The sequence below is a fragment of the Melozone crissalis genome, unplaced genomic scaffold (assembly GCF_028551555.1).
Source record: "Melozone crissalis strain CALT ecotype California unplaced genomic scaffold, PUWL_Pcris_2 ptg000251l_1, whole genome shotgun sequence".
Lineage (NCBI taxonomy): Eukaryota > Metazoa > Chordata > Aves > Passeriformes > Passerellidae > Melozone > Melozone crissalis.
In genome coordinates, this window is record NW_026536010.1 from 1314904 (window position 1) to 1331516 (window position 16613).

At 56.5% G+C, this 16613-nt stretch overlaps 3 protein-coding genes across 3 annotated transcripts; 1 reads left to right on the forward strand and 2 right to left on the reverse strand.

Moving 5' to 3' along the window:
- SLC66A1 (solute carrier family 66 member 1) lies at positions 1-6370 on the reverse strand. The gene is made up of 7 exons (XM_054294475.1): positions 6201-6370; positions 4836-4965; positions 3664-3751; positions 2211-2359; positions 1368-1460; positions 823-1008; positions 1-574 (listed from the first exon to the last, which is right to left on the reverse strand). Exons 1-7 carry the CDS (start codon positions 6368-6370, stop codon positions 476-478), a joined length of 915 nt encoding a protein of 304 aa, XP_054150450.1. The 3' UTR covers positions 1-475.
- An 863-nt stretch (positions 6371-7233) lies between these two features.
- AKR7A2 (aldo-keto reductase family 7 member A2) lies at positions 7234-12537 on the forward strand. Its single transcript, XM_054294485.1, has 7 exons — positions 7234-7450; positions 8313-8500; positions 8999-9103; positions 9624-9720; positions 9812-9911; positions 10226-10355; positions 11798-12537. The coding sequence occupies exons 1-7, from the start codon at positions 7243-7245 to the stop codon at positions 11957-11959; spliced, it is 990 nt and encodes a 329-aa protein (XP_054150460.1). The 5' UTR covers positions 7234-7242; the 3' UTR covers positions 11960-12537.
- A 93-nt stretch (positions 12538-12630) lies between these two features.
- On the reverse strand, positions 12631-16508 carry MRTO4 (MRT4 homolog, ribosome maturation factor). Its single transcript, XM_054294480.1, has 8 exons — positions 16442-16508; positions 15988-16046; positions 15787-15890; positions 15623-15704; positions 15346-15413; positions 13985-14136; positions 13111-13187; positions 12631-12934 (listed from the first exon to the last, which is right to left on the reverse strand). Exons 1-8 carry the CDS (start codon positions 16467-16469, stop codon positions 12779-12781), a joined length of 726 nt encoding a protein of 241 aa, XP_054150455.1. The 5' UTR covers positions 16470-16508; the 3' UTR covers positions 12631-12778.
- Between the last annotated feature and the right edge of the window lie 105 nt (positions 16509-16613).

Genomic DNA, 16613 nt, shown 5'->3' on the forward strand with positions numbered 1-16613 from the left:
AAAACAGGTGTGGATTGAAGACTTTGGTTCTGCTGCTCCTTCCCCAATGGATCCAGCCCTGTGTGTTTGCAGAAGGAGCTGAGGGGGCAGCTGTGAGGCCACAGGGCTGTGTCTGTGGCAGGTCAGTCTTCTGTCCCCTCCCCACATTTTCCAGCACCAAGGAAGCTCCAGATCGCCCCTGGCAGACACAGCAGTGCCCAGGCTCAGCTGTGGGGCACTGGAGCAGTGAAGAGCAGCTGAGGTATCCAAAAATTCCCTTTTATCCTGAAAGCATCATTGGTATCAAAGAGGCACCAGGTGTCCCAGCAGCATCCTCTGCCACCGCCTTGGCAGCACAACGTGTCACCCACGGGCTCAGAGCCTCTTCTGCCAGGAGCCACCAGGATGGAGGGGCTGGTCTGGCCAGCCCTAAGGCACGTGCCTTCCTCATGTGCATCCTCCTCCTCCTCCTCTCCGGGCAGGGCAGGTCTCTCTGTCAGCTCTCTGGGCTCTCCTCTGGCTCCCCCAGGAGAGCCCCCCTCTCCTCGAGGCTGCCAGGCCGTCCTTTCCTGTAGGCCAGGAACTGGAAGGAGATCTGGGGAGGGGTCAAGGCTCTGCACACTCACAGGGGGAGCTGGGGATCACTGGGGGTCAGCACCCCGAGATTGTGCCAGGAGAGGTGGGAACAGCACAGGGAGCTCAGTGCAAAGCAGGGGCTGAGCATTTCCCAGGCAGAGCAGCAGCACACATCCCCAGGAGCAGCACCACCCTCCCTCCTGCCCAGCCCTAAATCCCACTCCCTGCAGGCCCTGCAGGATGGATCCAGCCCAGGGGAAAGGATACAGCCACATCCAGGGCCAGCACGCCCAGGCTGCCCACCAGCCAGGGCAGGTGGTGCAGGATGTAATCACCTTGGCCCTGGCCTGGCTCTGGGTTCTTCAGGAGCACACTGAGCCCATACAGGGAATTGCCCAGCATCACCAGGGCAAAGAGAGAGTAGGAGACGCCACTGGTGGATTTCCTCTTGTACTGGGAAAAGAGGGAGAGGAGAGGAGCTTGAGTGCAGCTCTCCTAAATCTCTCTACAACTATTAATTTAATCATGCTATTAATCATGCTCATCCCCAGCAGTAAAAAAGAGAAGTGGTGACGCACTGGGAGTCATTTAGTTCCCCTTTGGCTTGTAAATGAGACAAAATGAAAGCCCCACCCTCAAAACATTGGTAGGTTAAAGGGAGGGGAGAAAAATAAATACAGAGAAGTGGTCCCTTATGGAATGATCAGAGATGGGGCCTGGGACCTCCGAGCAGAGGAAAAAGGAGAACTTCCCCCGGGGAGAAAGGAGAGTCCCCAGCCCCCAGGGTGAGGAGCCCCAGGCTGGGCACTCACGTTGGTGCAGATCTGGGGCACTCGGGAGCACAGGTAGAGCACGGAGGAGACGGAGCCGATGGTAAATCCGATGATTTCGGTCCTGGAGAAAGGCTGCAAGGGGCGGGGACAGGGACAGGGACAGCCCCCAGCTCAGAGCCCAGCACGGCCACTCCCACCCCGCGTGTACCCCGCTCCCCTCCTCTGACAGCCGCTGATAATTACAGCTGCTAATTAACATTTCACCCTGCCACAGGAAAACACCCAGGGCAGTCTGTTATAACGGGAATTCGCTTTATTTGCTTTGCTCAGAGATCCTTTTCTATTACCAGAGCAAAACTATCCTGCAAACCCACTTTCAGTTTCAGCCAACTGAGTTACCTTGCTGCACTTTCTTGCTTGTTTGATTTTCAGTAATTTATATAAATGTGGATAATTGGAAAAATAATTAAAGGGGAGAAATCTTACAAATTTCCTCAACACAGGAACCACATTTTGTTGTCCATCCTATGCAGGTACCTGAGACAAAGTCTGTTTGCAGAGATATGGGATTTGTGAGGTTTGCTGACTCTTGAGCAGGCCCATAGAAGTGCTTGAAGTTTCAAATGAAAATGCCCTGAAATGTCTGAAATCCTGCAGCAAACTGCTCCTGAATTTTGGAGAAATCTTTGAAAAAGTTCACTCTCCAGTGCCACCTTCCTAGACTCTATCAGTCTCCTGGAGAACAATTTGGCCCTAAAACAGGAACAGCCCCTAACCCGAAAACATGGTGGGGTGCAGGGTGGATTTTTGGGATCACAGCACCCAGCAGGGCATCCCCACCCAGACCTCTCTCCCATCTCCCAGGTTTAGGAGCTGGCTCACCTTTGCTCCAAGCTCATCCCCAGGAGCTGACAGCAGAGATCTCCCCTTGAAAGCCCCTGGAGCCTCGGGGCTGGCACTGCCCAGGAGGGAGAGGCTGGGCAGGGCCCCCACGGAGAGGAACACAAAGGCTGCATTGATGGGAGCAGGGACTGCAGAGGGCAAACAGAGCCTGGTCAGGGACTGCAGAGGGCACACAGAGCCTGGTCAGGGACTGCAGAGGGCAAACAGAGCCTGGTCAGGGACTGCAGAGGGCACACAGAGCCTGGTCAGGGACTGCAGAGGGCACACAGAGCCTGGTCAGGGACTGCAGAGGGCACACAGAGCCTGGTCAGGGACTGCAGAGGGCACACAGAGCCTGGTCAGGGACTGCAGAGGGCAAACAGAGCCTGGTCAGGGACTGCAGAGGGCACACAGAGCCTGGTCAGGGAGAGCCCAGCAACCCCAACAGCCCTGGGGCTCCCAGAACCCTCCTGGGGTGAAGAAACCTCCAAGCTCCCCCTTATCTCACCAAGGGACTGAGCAACCTCTGATCTCTCCCTTATCTCACCAGGGGATGGGGCAGTGGCTGCTGTGGGTGCTGGTGTGATTTATCTGCCAGGGATGTGCCCAGTTTGTGCCTTATCAGGGAGGAAGCTGCTCCTATCTCGGTTTCTTTGGGTTTAAGGCTCTATAGAATCATCCCCACTAGAAGATTTCACTGTCTTAAGTCACTCTCAAATCCTTGCAGGGATTCATACTCCTAACCCTAGCAACAAATAAGCCCTGCTGTGGCTTATTTGTTAGTAGTAATTTGCTATTTTTCAGTAATTTTTAGTGATTATATTCAGTAAGCAAGCTCTCCAGCTTAACAAAACCATGGATCTGATGGGTCAAATACCAACTGGCAATAACTTTACATGTCTTTTCTAAGTTAAACAATCACCCCAGTTTCAAGGAGCCTGTTTGGGGTTCAGCAGTGCTGGAAAGGGGATTTTCTCTGTCTGTTTAAACCCTGCAAGAATTGCTCAGGTTCCCTTTTCACTCCAGTTGAACAGAGAGGAAATTCCCTGTCAAGTTTTGGCCTGAAACAGTGGGCAAAACTTCCCCCTTTCCCTTCCAGCACTGCCTGAGTCAGGAGCTCTGTGATTCCCAGCTCTGAGGTGGAATCACCACGTAACTGTGGGGGATTTATTTGTTTCTGTGCCCCCTGAGGCTCATGGGGGGGTTGTTTGCAGTGGGGGTTGCAGGGCCTGCAGAAGCCCCAGGCCCAGCCTGTAGGGGTTTGTTGGCTTTGCCTCTCCTAGGGGCTCAAATTATCCAAGGAAAAAAAGGAAAAAAACCAAACCACCAACCCAGAAGCAACAAGAGGCATCATCTGCTGACTGTGCCTGGAATCTCCCAGGCTCCCAGAGAATTCCCCCTCTCTGCTCCCAGTGCCCAGGGGAACAGAGCCCTCCCCTGTGCCCCAACTCACAGGCTCTGCCCCTGTTCTTCACCCGGTAGTAGCAGTACAGGGACAGCATGGCCAGGTCTGCCAGCACGTAGTAAATGGCTGTGTACACCTGTGGGGAGGGGAGGGGACAGGCTGGGGACACCCATGGGGACATGGGGGGCTCCCACAGGGCTGCTCCCTCCCCCCTGGGGGAGAGGGGAGTGTCCTGGGGTGAAGGGAGAAACCCTGTGAGAGAAAGGGGTCCTGGGGTGGAGGGAACACCCCAGAGGGAGGGAAAGGAGGAACTCGGGGGTGAAGAAGGGAGAATCCCTAGGACAGAAGGGAAAACACCAAGAAGGGAAGGAAGGAGCATCCCCAGGGAGGAAGAAGGGAGCATCCCCAGGGAGAGAAGGGGGGAGCAACCCCAGGGAGAGAAGGGAAAACCAAGAGGGGAAAAAGAGAGCATCCCCAGGGAGGAAGGAGGGAGCATATCCACAGGGGAAGGAAAGAGGGAGCAACTCCATGGGGGAAGAAAGGAGGGAGCATCCCTGGGAGAAAAAGGAAAACACCAAGAAGGGAAGCAGGGAGCATCCCCAGGGAGGAAAAAGGGAGCAACCCCAGGGAGAGAAGGGAAAACACCAAGAGGGGGAAAAGGGAGCATCCCTGGGGAGGAAGGAGGGAGCAACCCCACAGGGAAAGGAGAGAGCATCCCTGGGAGAAAAGAGAAAATAAGAGGGAAAGAAGGGAGCATCCCCGGGGAGGAAGGAGGGAGCATTCCCACAGGGAGGAAGGAGGGAGCACCCATGGGAGAACAGGGAAAACACCAAGAGGAAAAGAAGGGAGCATCCCCGGGGAGGAAGGAGGGAGCATTCCCACAGGGAGGAAGGAGGGAGCATCCATGGGAGAAAAGGGAAAACACCAAGAAGGGAAGCAGGGAGCATCCCCAGGGAGGAAAAAGGGAGCAACCCCAGGGAGAAAAGGGAAAACACCAAGAGGGGAAGGAGGGAGCATCCCCAAAGAGGGAGGAGGGAGCATCCCTGGGAGAGAATGGACCACACCCGAGGGGAGAAGGGAGCAAGCCCAGCATGGGAGAGGGGAGCATTTCTAGGGGGCAGAGGGAGCATCCCCGGCAGTTTTGGCTCTGCTCGGGATACAGCAGCTGCCAGCCCCTCCCTCCTCCCCGGAGCTGGGCTGTTTGAGAGCCAGCCCGGTACCTGCAGGGGCAGCTGATCGGCCAGGAAGGAGCCGATGAGGTTGAGGAGGTCTCCGCCCAGCCATCCCAGCAGGAAATAGATGGAGAGAGCCTGGTCCATGATGCCCGTTCGGCAGGCCTGGTAGAACTGCCTGCAGGGGAACAAACATCACCTCAGAGCGCTACTGGGGAGCCATGCCCAGGATTCTGCGCATCCCCAAGCAGTCACGGGAGGAAAGGCAAGGCCACACGCTGCCCTGGCCCCAGGGACAACTCCCGAGCCCCACCGGCGCTCACTGAGAGCCCAGTGGGAGGAGCAGGAGGATGATCCCAGGGACGGGAGGATGATCCCAGCTGCAGGATCCTCCCCTCCGCTTGCGAAAGAGCCGTGACTCCTCACGTGCCTGTCTGCCACCCCTGTGTCAGCACTTCCACGTACCCTAGGGCTCCTGGGGACGGGACATTCCTCCTGCAGCGTGACCTGTCCTGCCGGCCCTGCACGTGCCTGACGTGGGACATTCGGGCACGGCGACAACACCGCGGCCACCGCCGGGCTCCGGGGCTGCGCTGCTCCGGGGCTGTGCTCCCCTCACCCTGCCGAGCCCTCGCTGCTTGTGCCGCGGGGATTTGAGGATTCTGGCACCTTGTGCTTGCCAGAGGGTGTCTGCCATCCCCGGGAAGGGCTGCCCGGGATGAGGGGGCGATACTCGGGGATTTGGGAGCGGCACTCGGGGATTTGGGAGCCTTACCCAGGGATCTGGGAGCGGTCCCCATAAATTCGGGAGCGGTACTCAGGGATTCGGGAGCGGTATCCAGGGGTTCGGGAGTGGTACCCGAGGATTCGGGAGCAGTTCCCCATAAATTCGGGAGTGGTCCCCATAAATTCGGGAGTGATACTCAGGGATTTGGGAGCGGAACCCAGGGGATTCGGGAGCCTTACCCAGGGATTTGAGAGCGGTCCCCAGAAATTCGGGAGCGGTACTGAGGGATTCGGGACTGACACTCAGGGATTTGGGAGCGGTCCCCGGGGATTCGGGAGCAGTACTCGGGGATTTGGGAGCAGTCTCCATAAATTCGGGAGAGGTATCCAAGGGTTTGAGAGCGGCAACCATAAATTCGGGAGCGGTCCCCAGAAATTCGGGACTGATACTCAGGGATTTGGGAGCAGTACCCAGGGGATTCGGGAGCCTTACCCAGGGATTTGAGAGCGGTCCCCATAAATTCGGGAGAGGTACTCAGGGATTCGGGAGCGGCACCCATAAATTCGGGACTGATACTCAGGGATTTGGGAGCAGTCCCCAGAAATTCAGGAGCAGCACTCCGGGGATTCGGGAGCCTTACCCAGGGATTTGGGAGCGGCACCCGGGGATTTGGGATCGGTACTCACGGGAAGGCTGCGGCGATGAAGCAGCCGATGGAGCCCAGCCCCAGGACGATGCTGGCGACATCCCGGCTGTCCTGGGCACACTCATGGAACACATCCATGATCCAGCGGGAGCCATTGGGACAATCGGAGAGATTCCCCGAGGGGAGACCCCTCCAGCGCCGCGCAGCCATGGAACTGCCGGGATAACGCTGGGGAAAAGGGAATAACACAGGGAAAAATTAATAACAATGGGGAACGAAAGATCTGCGGGAGGGACAGGTCTGGGGATGCCCCGGGTACTGGCTCATGTTGGAAAAATGCATCGTTAGTGGATAATTCACCTTTATTGGGTTTGATGCCAGCCTAGCAGCGTCTGGCCTCAAAGGAGAAATTAAGGAAGAGGAAGAAATAAAGACGAGAAGGGAGAAAAAAAGAGGAAAAGGAGGGGGGAAGGGGAAAAAAATAATAAAAAAGAAACAAAAAAGAAAAGAAAAAAAGGATAGGAGAAAAGGAAATGGAAGGGGGAAAAAAAAAGAAGCAGAAGAAAAGGAGAAGTGAAAAAAAAGTGGGGGGAGAAAAATAAAAGAAGCCGAAATCGACCCAACCTGTCCCCGCAGCACCGGCACTCGCCTCTTCACCGACGCGGTTCGGAACTGTATTTTTCCTTGAAAACCCGCTCTTTTTGAAACTTGGGCTGTTTTTCTTTGCGAATCCACAACTCCTCAGACACCGCCGGGTTTCCTTCGCCGCTGTCCCAAACCCTGCCCAGTTTCCTTCGCTGCTCTCGCAAACCCTGCCGGGTTTCCTTTAACGCTGTCCCAGACCCGCCGCTCCTCTGCTGCTTTCTCAAGAAGTTGCTGCACATCGGCAATTTTTCACAGCGTGAAATCAGCGAGCCTTTGCACAAAGTCGCTGCATTCCCCCGCGGTTTCCCAGCGCTGCCTTTCCCAAAGTTGCTGTTTCTTCCCGATCTCGGTGAGCCGGGTCCCGGCCCCGCCGTGTGAGGGGCCGGGCGGGGCGGGGCCGCGCAGGCGCGATGGCGGTGCGGGCGGCGCGGGCAGCGATGGCGGCAGTGGCGGGCGGCGGGGCCCGGCCCGCGGTGGTGCTGGGCGCAATGGAGATGGGCCGGCGAGCCGGGCCCGAGGCGAGCGCTGAGCTGCTCCGCGCCTTCCTGCGTCGCCGGTACCGCCTCGTCGACACTGCCTTCATGTACGCGGGCGGAGAGTCCGAGCGCATCCTGGGCACGCTGCTGGCCGGCGGCACCGAGCCCGGTAGGGCGGCGGGGGGTGGGCTGCCCTCGGGGGAGAGGGGCTGCCCTGAGGAGAAGGGGCTGCTGTGCCAGGCTGACACTGTCCTTGAGGAGAAGGGACTGCTGTGCCACGCTGACACTGTCCTTGAGGAGAAGGGACTTAGCCAGGGGTCTCCATCTGTGAGGAGAGGGGTCTTTCCTGAGGAGAAGGGATTTCCCTGAGGAGAGGGGACTTGCTGGGAACCGTGCCCTGAGGAGAGGGTGCTCCCTTGAGGAGAAGGGCTCATCTCTTCTGCCAGGCTGACACTGTCCTTGAGGAGACGAGCCTTGCCCAGGACTCGTTCCCTGAGGAGCAGGGTGTTCCCTGTTAGGCTGTGCCCTCCCTGAGGAGATGGGATGATGGGGCTTCCCTGTGTCTTCCCTGTTAGGCTATGCCCTCCCTGAGGAGATGGCACTTCCCTGGGGAAGGAAAAAGGGAAGGGTCTTCCCTGCCAGTCTGAGGCCGTTCCCAGGGACAAGGGCCCTCCCCAGAGTCCATTCCCTGAGGACAGGGATCTTCCCTGCCTGGCTGACTCCCTCCTTGAGGAAAATGGAGTTGCCCCAGGCCCATCCCCTTAGGACAAGAGTTTTCCCTGCTGATTCCATGCCTGAGGGAAAGGGACCCCTGTGCTAGTGCTGAATCCCAAAACCTTGAGGAGCAGATCTTCCCTGCCTGGGGCAGACCCTCAGTCCTGCAGAGAAGAGCCCCTTTCAGAGAAGAATCCCCTGATGGGATTCCTGAGCAAAGGCTCCTTCCCTGAAACACCTCAAACACTTATGTCACTTATCCCCACTCTCCTCCTCAAGGTAGAAAGATCCTTGCTCATTCCTCCTCTCTCTGCCAGTGGAAGTGGCCACCAAGGCCAACCCGTGGGACGGGAAGACGCTGAAGGCGGAGAGCGTGCGCTCCCAGCTGGACACGTCCCTGGAGAGGCTGCAGAGGACGAGTGTGGAGCTCTTCTACCTCCACGCTCCTGACCACGGCACCCCGGTGGAGGAAACCCTGCGTGCCTGCAACGAGCTGCACAAAGAGGTGAAGTGCAGAGTCCAAGCCTGGACAATCCTTGATTCCCTCCTTCCCACTGCTTTTTTTAAACCAGGGCTGCTTGTTGTGCCCGTCTGCAGCTCTGGGTTTGTCCAGCTCTGAGAAGGGGAGCAGAGCTGAGCAGCCACTGCTCTCTGTGTGCTCACGTGGTGCACTTTGTTCCCAAGAGCTCTTGGAACATCTGGACTTTGCTTCCAGCCCTGTTAACAGTCTGGGTTAAAATTAGTGCTGGTAATGGGTAGAGAATTGCTGAGTTTCATTTATCTGGTTATATCATTTCAACTAGAAGGTGTGAATTCCAAATGAACAGAAAATGGGGAATATTTTTGTCATGTCTTAATAATTCATAGTCTGTCAGAAAAGGTGGACAGGAATTAACCCTTCTGGACTAAAATTTGTGTCCTTTTCACTGTACCCATCTTGTGCTGTCTGGGTCCAGATGAACTTTGAAACACTGGCTGTGAATTCCCTTTTATTCCTCTGCAGGGGAAGTTTAAAGAGCTTGGCCTGTCAAACTACGCCTCATGGGAGGTGGCAGAAATCTGCACCATCTGCAAGTACAACAACTGGGTGATGCCAACTGTGTACCAGGTGAGGGAGCAGGGAGGCTTGGATCTGGGCTTCCCAAATCTGGCCCCAGTGTGTCAGATATAAACACAGAAGGAATCTGCTGCAGTTAGTCTGGGAAGTCAGAGAGTCACTGAGGCTGGGAACAACCTCCAATCCCAACTGTGCCCAGTGCCCACCTTGTCACCCAACCCAGAGCTCTGAGTGCCACATCCAGGCCTTCCTTTGACACCTCCAGGGATGGGGACTCCACTACCTCCCTGGGCAGCCCCTTCAAGGCCTGAGCACCCTTTCAGTGAGGAAGTGCAGGAAGCTGAGGGAGGTCACTGCTCAGAAACAGCTCAGTGTGTTCATTGCTGGAGCCAGCGACTCCCCTGCCATGGAATTTCAGTTATTTACAGTCCTTCAGCGAGTCTGTTCCTAAACAAATCATCACCTTGTGTGACCTGAGGCCGCTCTCTGGGATGGGCATTGCCAGGGAAGGGTGGGAAGGGGCAGCTGCTGTGCCCTGAGCTCTGTGTGAGGCCTTTCCCACCCCGTGCAGGGAATGTACAACGCGACCACGCGCCAGGTGGAGGCCGAGCTGTTCCCCTGCCTCAGGCACTTCGGGCTGCGCTTCTACGCCTACAACCCGCTGGCAGGTACAGGGCCAAGGCTTGGGACAGAGCTCTGAGGAGTGGGGGCTCTGCAGAGCCAGCCCAACCCCGAATCTGCTGCTCGCTTCCCTCCCAGGGGGGCTGCTGACCGGCAAGTACAAGTACGAGGACAAGGACACGCGCCAGCCCACCGGCAGGTTTTTTGGGAATGACTGGGCTCAGGCCTACAGGGACAGGTATGTCCTGAGCTGACAGACAAGCAGGAGTGGCTGCATGAAAAAAACACTCCGATAGTCAGCTGAGAGGGAGCAGAATTGACCAGAGCTTGGGGTTGTGTCAGCACACGTGGTTGGGGCTGTGGTGTGTGACTGAGCTTTGCAGGGTGAGTTTTAGGCTCAGCTTCCTCACAGCTCCCAAGGGAGCCTGCAGAAGTCCTCAGAGGCTACAAAGAGTTGTATGAGGCTTCCTGAAAGCCCTTTGATTGGAATATAGATGTACCACTGACTGGAGATCCCAAGGGCAGTTACAATGATTATTTTTTTTTTGGCAGGTACTGGAAAAAACACAATTTTGAGGGAATTGCACTGGTAGAAAAAGCTCTGAAAGAGGCTTATGGCTCCACTGCACCCAGCCTGGCCTCTGCTGCTCTGCGCTGGCTCTACCACCACTCCAAACTGCAGGTGAGAGCTTGGCTGGGCACTGCTGCCATGACCCACAAACAGGGAAATTTCAGCATAGGTGTCTTTTAATCCCATGGCATTGTGGCATTCCAAAGTGAATATTGCTGTACAGACTCTGCCAGGCAGCAGGAGAGAGGCAGCTCTGCCTTCTCCCATGTGGTCAGAGCTGGAAGCTTCAAGTGGAAGATTTTAGATGCCAGTTACTGGGGTCTTGGCTTCCCTGCAAGGAGAGGACTGACCTTTCACTGGACTAGGAACCTCATGCTTAGAGTTCCTGATGTTCCCCAAATGTTCCTCCAGCCCATCATAAAGTAGGATTTGGCAGCTTCTGAGGATTTGGGGTGCCTTGGGAATGTCCTGGCCTAGTGAGCAGAATTTGTGGTGTCAGTTGCTTAATTCCTGGAGCAACTGTTTGCTTAATTCCATCAGAGCACTCCAAGGAGATGGGTGAGATCAGCTCCAAAACCCCACACCTGGTTCCTCAGTGGGTTAATCTGAGCTGTTTCCAGTGGAAAGGGAAGGCATTCTGCACAAATCTGGGGGCTTTACTCGGCCTCTGACACGAGCTTGGGAACAACAGCACAAGGACAGAAGGAGTTCTAGCCCCAGCCCAACAAGGACAAAGGTGTCCCTCAGGTTTTCTCCAGCCCCAAATGCTGCTCTGTGTGTAGCACTGTCCCTCAGGGATCCCAGCTGCACAGCCACCCACCCCAGCCTGGCCCTGCTGTACCTTTCTTCAGGAGTTCTTTAGTGGAAAGAAATGCTTTGTTTGGCCCACGGTATTCAGGAGGTGAACTTCCTTTTGGGATCAGCAACCCTTCCCATGTGTTCCTATCAGAATATGAATCCCAATATTACCATTTAGATGGTGCCTGGGCCAGTCTGACCCTCACTGCTGGGCCAAAGGCAGCAACTGTTGTGTACCACCCCAGAGACACCTTTGGCTTGCTGGAGATTGCAGCTGGGCACTCAACGAGTCCAGGCTTGGTAGGAACTCCGTTTACCTCAGGAGGAAAGCTTCAGGTGATGGTGAAGAGAAAAGGAGATGGATTCTGCTGGAGGGTTTATATCCAGAGGTTTATTCCATGGTTACAGAGGGCTGAACGTGAGCAACAGCTCCAACAGAATCCCGGCCGCATGGCCTGATTCACCTTTTAAGCTCAGGGACAGGGGCAGGGGAGGGGACAGGTGAGCACCAACCAGATGGAAGGGGCAGGGTCTCAAGGGACGAGGGACACCCAGACAGGCCAACGACCCCCAGGCCTGAGGGGCATCCTTTGAACTTGACCAACCACACATTCCTTGCTGGAATGTTGAGCCTGATTGACAGGACTCACTCAGCAAGGGGCGAGGGGGAAGGGAGAGGGGGGTGTTGGCACACCTGGGGAAGGGACCCGGGAGTTCAAAAGAGGCTGTTATAACACACTGCAACATGTTCCCAGGGCTCTCTCGGAGATGCAGTGATCATTGGCATGTCCAACATGGAGCAGCTGGAGCAGAACCTCAACTACAGCGAGGAGGGGCCCCTGCTGCCGGCCGTGGTGCAGGCGTTTGACCAGGCCTGGAACCTGAGCGCCCACGACTGCCCCAACTACTTCCGCTAGGGAGGGAGGGAGGCACGCCTGGCACAGGCTCAGGACAGGTCCTGCCCACCCTGCCCTCCCACCCACGGCTGGAGGGCTCTGGGGGTTTCCTGAATCAGTGAAGCTTTGTAGGATCCACGCCCGTGCCTTTTCCCTGCCAGCCCCTCACTCAGCTCCCCCAGCACAGCCCGTGATTCAGGATGCAGCTGATCAGGAAAATGAACATCAGAACGAGGTGAAGCCCCTGTTCTGCTTTAATGTGAAATCTTAAATGATTACATAGAAGAATAAAATCTCTTTCTAGTGCAGAGCCCATGTCTGACCTGTGCCTGGAACATGGCATCTCTTTGGCAGCACTTGGGGACTTTGAATCACAGAATATCAGGATGGATTGGGTTGGACAGTCCTTAAATCCCATCTTGTTCCACCCCCACACCTTCCACTATCCCAGGGTGCTCCAAGCCCACCCAGCCTGGCCTTGGGCACTGCCAGGGATAAGGCAAAATTCCAAGGGTTGAGCTAAGGATCTTCTTCTGTCTCAGAATAACAAACCTCAGCATCTTTCCCTTTGTGCTCTATCAAAATTCCATTTCATTTACACCCTTCCTGCCCAGTTTTCATGTTTGAGCTGGCATTTCTTCAGATCCCAGGATCCACCATCACTAACAGAAGCAACAGCAGCAACAACTGTCTGAAGTTTCACATAGATATTTATATAAATATAAAAAAAGCATAGCTAGGTCATTTTCTATAAAGATCATGCCAGTCCAGGTGTACCCAGGGAAGGGAAATATCCTCCTTTTTTTGTCCCTAAAATAGAACTGTCTGGTGGCCAAGCTGTTAGTCCTCATTGCTGTCATCATCATCATCATCATCATCCTCCTCTTCCTCCTCCTCTGCTGCATCTCCCACGAGCTTCTGGAAGTCTCCTGTCTCAGAATTCCACAGAAACTTCATGGTGACTTTAAATTCTGCCATCTCATAGCCAAAGAGTTTCTAGGAGAGGACACAAATCCATCATTCCTGCTTTACTGTCTCTGTGCCCAGCCCAGCAAAACAGTAAATTCTGCTTCCAGGGGGGAAGTGAAGCAAAGCAGGAACCAAAATAATTGCTGCTGGGTTTTAGGAGATGTGTTAATGAGTTATTTTGTGTCAGGGCTGCTGTTACTCACCAGCACTCGGGCCTGTTCTGGGGTGAGAACATCCCCTTCCTTGCACACTTCATAATCCGACAGCAGTGTCACCACTCCTGCAAGCAACACCCTGAAATGGGATCCCAGGCACTGGGGGACCCCTGGAAATGGCATTCCAGGCACTGGGGCTGCCCTGGAATGGGATCCCAGGCACTGGGGGACCCCTGGAAATGGGAACCCCTGAAAATGGCATTCCAGGCACTGGGGCTCCCCTGGAAATGGGATCCCAGGCACTGGGGGACCCCTGAAATGGGATCCAGGCACTGGGGCACCCCTGAAATGGGACCCTAGGCACTGGGGCACCCCTGGAAATGGGGTCCCAGGCCCTGGGGGCTCCACAGGAAATGGGATCTCCTGGAAATGGGGTCCCAAGCACTGGGGGCTGCCCTGGAAATGGGATCCCCTGGAAATGGATCCCAGGCACTGGGGGACCCCTGAAATGGGATCCAGACACTGGGGCTCCCCTGAAATGGGACCCCAGACACTGGGGGTCCCCTGGAATGTGGGGGCAGAGCCAGCACTCCCTCCACCACCCCTTGGAGCTGACACCTTCCCATGCAGCCTCAGAGCACCCCAAGGAGAGAGATCAGCTCCAAAGCCCCACACTTGGTTCCTGAGTGGGTCTTGAGCTGTTTCTGCTGGAATGGGAAGGCATTCTGCAGAAATCTGGGGGCTTTACTCAGCCTTTGACACGAGTTTGGGAACAACAGCACAAGGACAGAAGGAGTTCTAGCCCCACCCCACAAGGACAAAGGTGTCCCTCAGGTTTCTCCAGCCCCAAAGCTGCTGTGTGTGTAGCAGTGCCCCTCAGTGTCCCCAGGAGCACAGCCACCCCAGCCTGGCCCTGCTGTACCTTTCTTCAGCGCCGTGGGCAGCCCCAGCTGCCGCAGCTGCGGCTCCATGGAGTGGGGGAACTGCTCCAGGGGCCCCGTGTCCAGGCTGACCCCGTAGGGAGCCTTGTTCCCAGCACGGGCAAAGTCCAGCTCCCGGAACCTGGAGAACCACCTGGGACACAGGGGGGCAACAGGAGCTTCAGCTGGGGCAGGAACAGCCCTGGGCTCACACAGGGACTGGGGCACAGCCTCCTGTGACAGTCTGTCTCAATTTTCCCTCATCTGCCTCACAATCGTCCTTGGGAGACCAATGAAGAGAAGACCCCCCCGTCTAGAATATCTGGCTCTGAAGGAGAAAAGTCACACACCAACAAGGCCCTGAGATCTGAAAGCTCAGTGTTAAGCTATTGTTTTCACAGGAGTGTTTGCTGTATGCTAACAAGGGGGCACCGTGCCCCGTTTGCAACAACAGCAGCTCTGGAAGCTGTCCCAGCTCTCGGCCTGGCTGGACTTCTCCTGAGTTTCAGGTGTGTCCCACAGAAGGCCCTCACCTGTTTTACAACCACCATCACAGACAGACTGGGATGTAAGGAGCTTCTCCATCAAGGACTGAGACATGAAACTCCCAAAAGACCCCTCTGCTCCTTCCAAGGACTGGGACTGAGACCCCAAACCTGGGGGAGGTGTGTGGAGAGGCAAGCTGACCGAAGCGAGATGTTTGCCTGCAGGTTGTGACCACTGGACCAGGAAAACAATGGCTCTCATTTACTGCTGAGAACATGGACTACCTGTTACATCTGTTCCCTATTGTATCTGTTTCCTCTCCCTCACAATTTTCAGTAATAAAACCCTCTGAGTTAGCTAGAGCCTTTGAGATCTCCCCAGCGCAACAGGCGGACTCTCGGCTGGACTGGACCAAAGGACTTCATCTCTGCATTGGTAGCTATATCCTCTCCCTCCCTCTCTCTCTTTATCTTTTCCTCTCCCTTAATCCCTCTATTGCATTTCTGCTGTGGTTATTTCAGTAAAACTGCATTTGTTTTGATTATCACTGCAAACCCCCTTGTACCATGTTGGTTTTTGCACTCTGAGATCATTCCTACGAACCATCAGGTCATGTGTTCACTAGGACGGACCCTGACACCTCCCCAGGGTCTGCTGCTGCTTAGGGAGGTTGTGGCTGCCCCTGCATCCCTGGAAGTGCCCAAGGGGGTGGAATGAGGTGGGCCTGAAGGTCCCTCCCAACCCAAACCCTCCCATGGTTTCTGCTGTCACAGGTGGGGCTGGGAAAGGCCCATGAGAGCATCCCTGCTGTAAGGGAAGCAGCAGGGCCTGCTGGGGTTGTGTGGCAATGAAAAGGCTGTGCCAGGCTGGTACTCACTCATCCACCTCGTCCCTGGTGCGGTTGGTGAAGAGCAGCCCGACCTCCCCTCTGAGGTGTTTGCTGACCTGGAGGAAAGGAGCATCCATGGGGACAGGGGAACAGAAGGGACTCACTGCAGGGCTCAGCCTGCACTGCTGCACCCAACAGAGCCCTCCTGGCAGGGCATGGATGGACCCAGTTAGCACCTCCACAGAAAGGTGACCCCAGGATGTTCCCCAGGATGGGGAATGCACCAGGTGAAGCTTTGGGGCACCCAGAGGAGCTCAGCAGGTACCTTGTGCAGGTTCTCCTTGTACTCGCTGCTCGGCTCCCGGCCCAGCGCCACCATCATCACCTTGTTCTTCCCAAAGAAAATCCTGCCCGGGAGGAGGAGGAGGAGGAAGATCAGCCCTGGAGCTCCCCCCTTGGCCATCCCCACCCCGCAGCACCCCTGCCCACCTGCTGTGCTTCCAGGCGTTCCGCACATCCTTCAGCTTGTTGTTCCTCATGTTGGCCACCGAGAACACGAAGATGTACTTGTAGGTGTCCACACAGCGCCGCAGCTGCGGGGGAGCCGTTACCGGGACGGGCACAGGGCACGGGGGGAACGGGCAGGGCAGGGGGAAGGGGACAGAGACCCGGGCTCGGGGCCAGACTCACCTCGGCGATCAGCGCCTGCTTGGCTTCCAGCCCCTTGCGGGGCGTCCGCGTCAGGGACACTGCGGGGACAGGAGGGAGAGAGCGTCAGGGATGGAGGGGGAATGGAGGGGGAATGGAGGATGGGAGAGGGGATGGAGGGGGGAATGCAGGATGGAAGAAGGGATGGTGATGGAGAAGGGAACGGAGATGGGCAAGGAGATAGCGATGGGGTAAAGGACAAGGGAAGGGGACGGGGAGAGGGAAGGCGGCGATGGATGGGGCCGAGACATGAGAAAACGACGGAGAAGGGGACAGGAGTAGGGAAGGGGACGGCGAAGGGGGCGATGAGGGATGTGATCCAGGAATGAGAAAGCGACAGGAAAGGGGGCAGGAGTAGGGTATGGAACAGGAATGGGGAGGACAAGGATGCGCCCCTCAGGGGCTCGGCACAGCCCCGCTCCGGCCCCGCTCGCACCTTTGCGGTCCCGCTTGGACTTGGGCATGGCTCCGCCGTGCTCCGAGGCCCCCGCGCCGCGCGCGGGCTGCCGGGAGCGGCCGGGGCTGTTCCGCGCGCTGCCTGCGCCCTCCTCGCTGCGCTGACGCCCTTTCCCCGCTCAGGCGGCGGCGCGGGCGGCCCCGAAGCGCAG

Coding starts and splice junctions, on each gene's coding strand:
- SLC66A1 (XM_054294475.1), bottom strand. CDS start 6,370: ATGGCTGCGCGGCGCTGGAGGGGTCTCCCCTCGGGGAATCTCTCCGAT. Junction 1,461..2,210: donor GGGATGAGCTTGGAGCAAAG/GTGAGCCAGCTC, acceptor CGCCCCTTGCAG/CCTTTCTCCAGGACCGAAAT. Junction 1,009..1,367: donor TGCCCCAGATCTGCACCAAC/GTGAGTGCCCAG, acceptor CTCTTTTCCCAG/TACAAGAGGAAATCCACCAG.
- AKR7A2 (XM_054294485.1), top strand. CDS start 7,243: ATGGCGGCAGTGGCGGGCGGCGGGGCCCGGCCCGCGGTGGTGCTGGGC. Junction 8,501..8,998: donor GCAACGAGCTGCACAAAGAG/GTGAAGTGCAGA, acceptor ATTCCTCTGCAG/GGGAAGTTTAAAGAGCTTGG. Junction 10,356..11,797: donor ACCACCACTCCAAACTGCAG/GTGAGAGCTTGG, acceptor ACATGTTCCCAG/GGCTCTCTCGGAGATGCAGT.
- MRTO4 (XM_054294480.1), bottom strand. CDS start 16,469: ATGCCCAAGTCCAAGCGGGACCGCAAAG. Junction 13,188..13,984: donor GCCCACGGCGCTGAAGAAAG/GTACAGCAGGGC, acceptor TGTTGCTTGCAG/GAGTGGTGACACTGCTGTCG. Junction 12,935..13,110: donor CAGAACAGGCCCGAGTGCTG/GTGAGTAACAGC, acceptor GTCCTCTCCTAG/AAACTCTTTGGCTATGAGAT.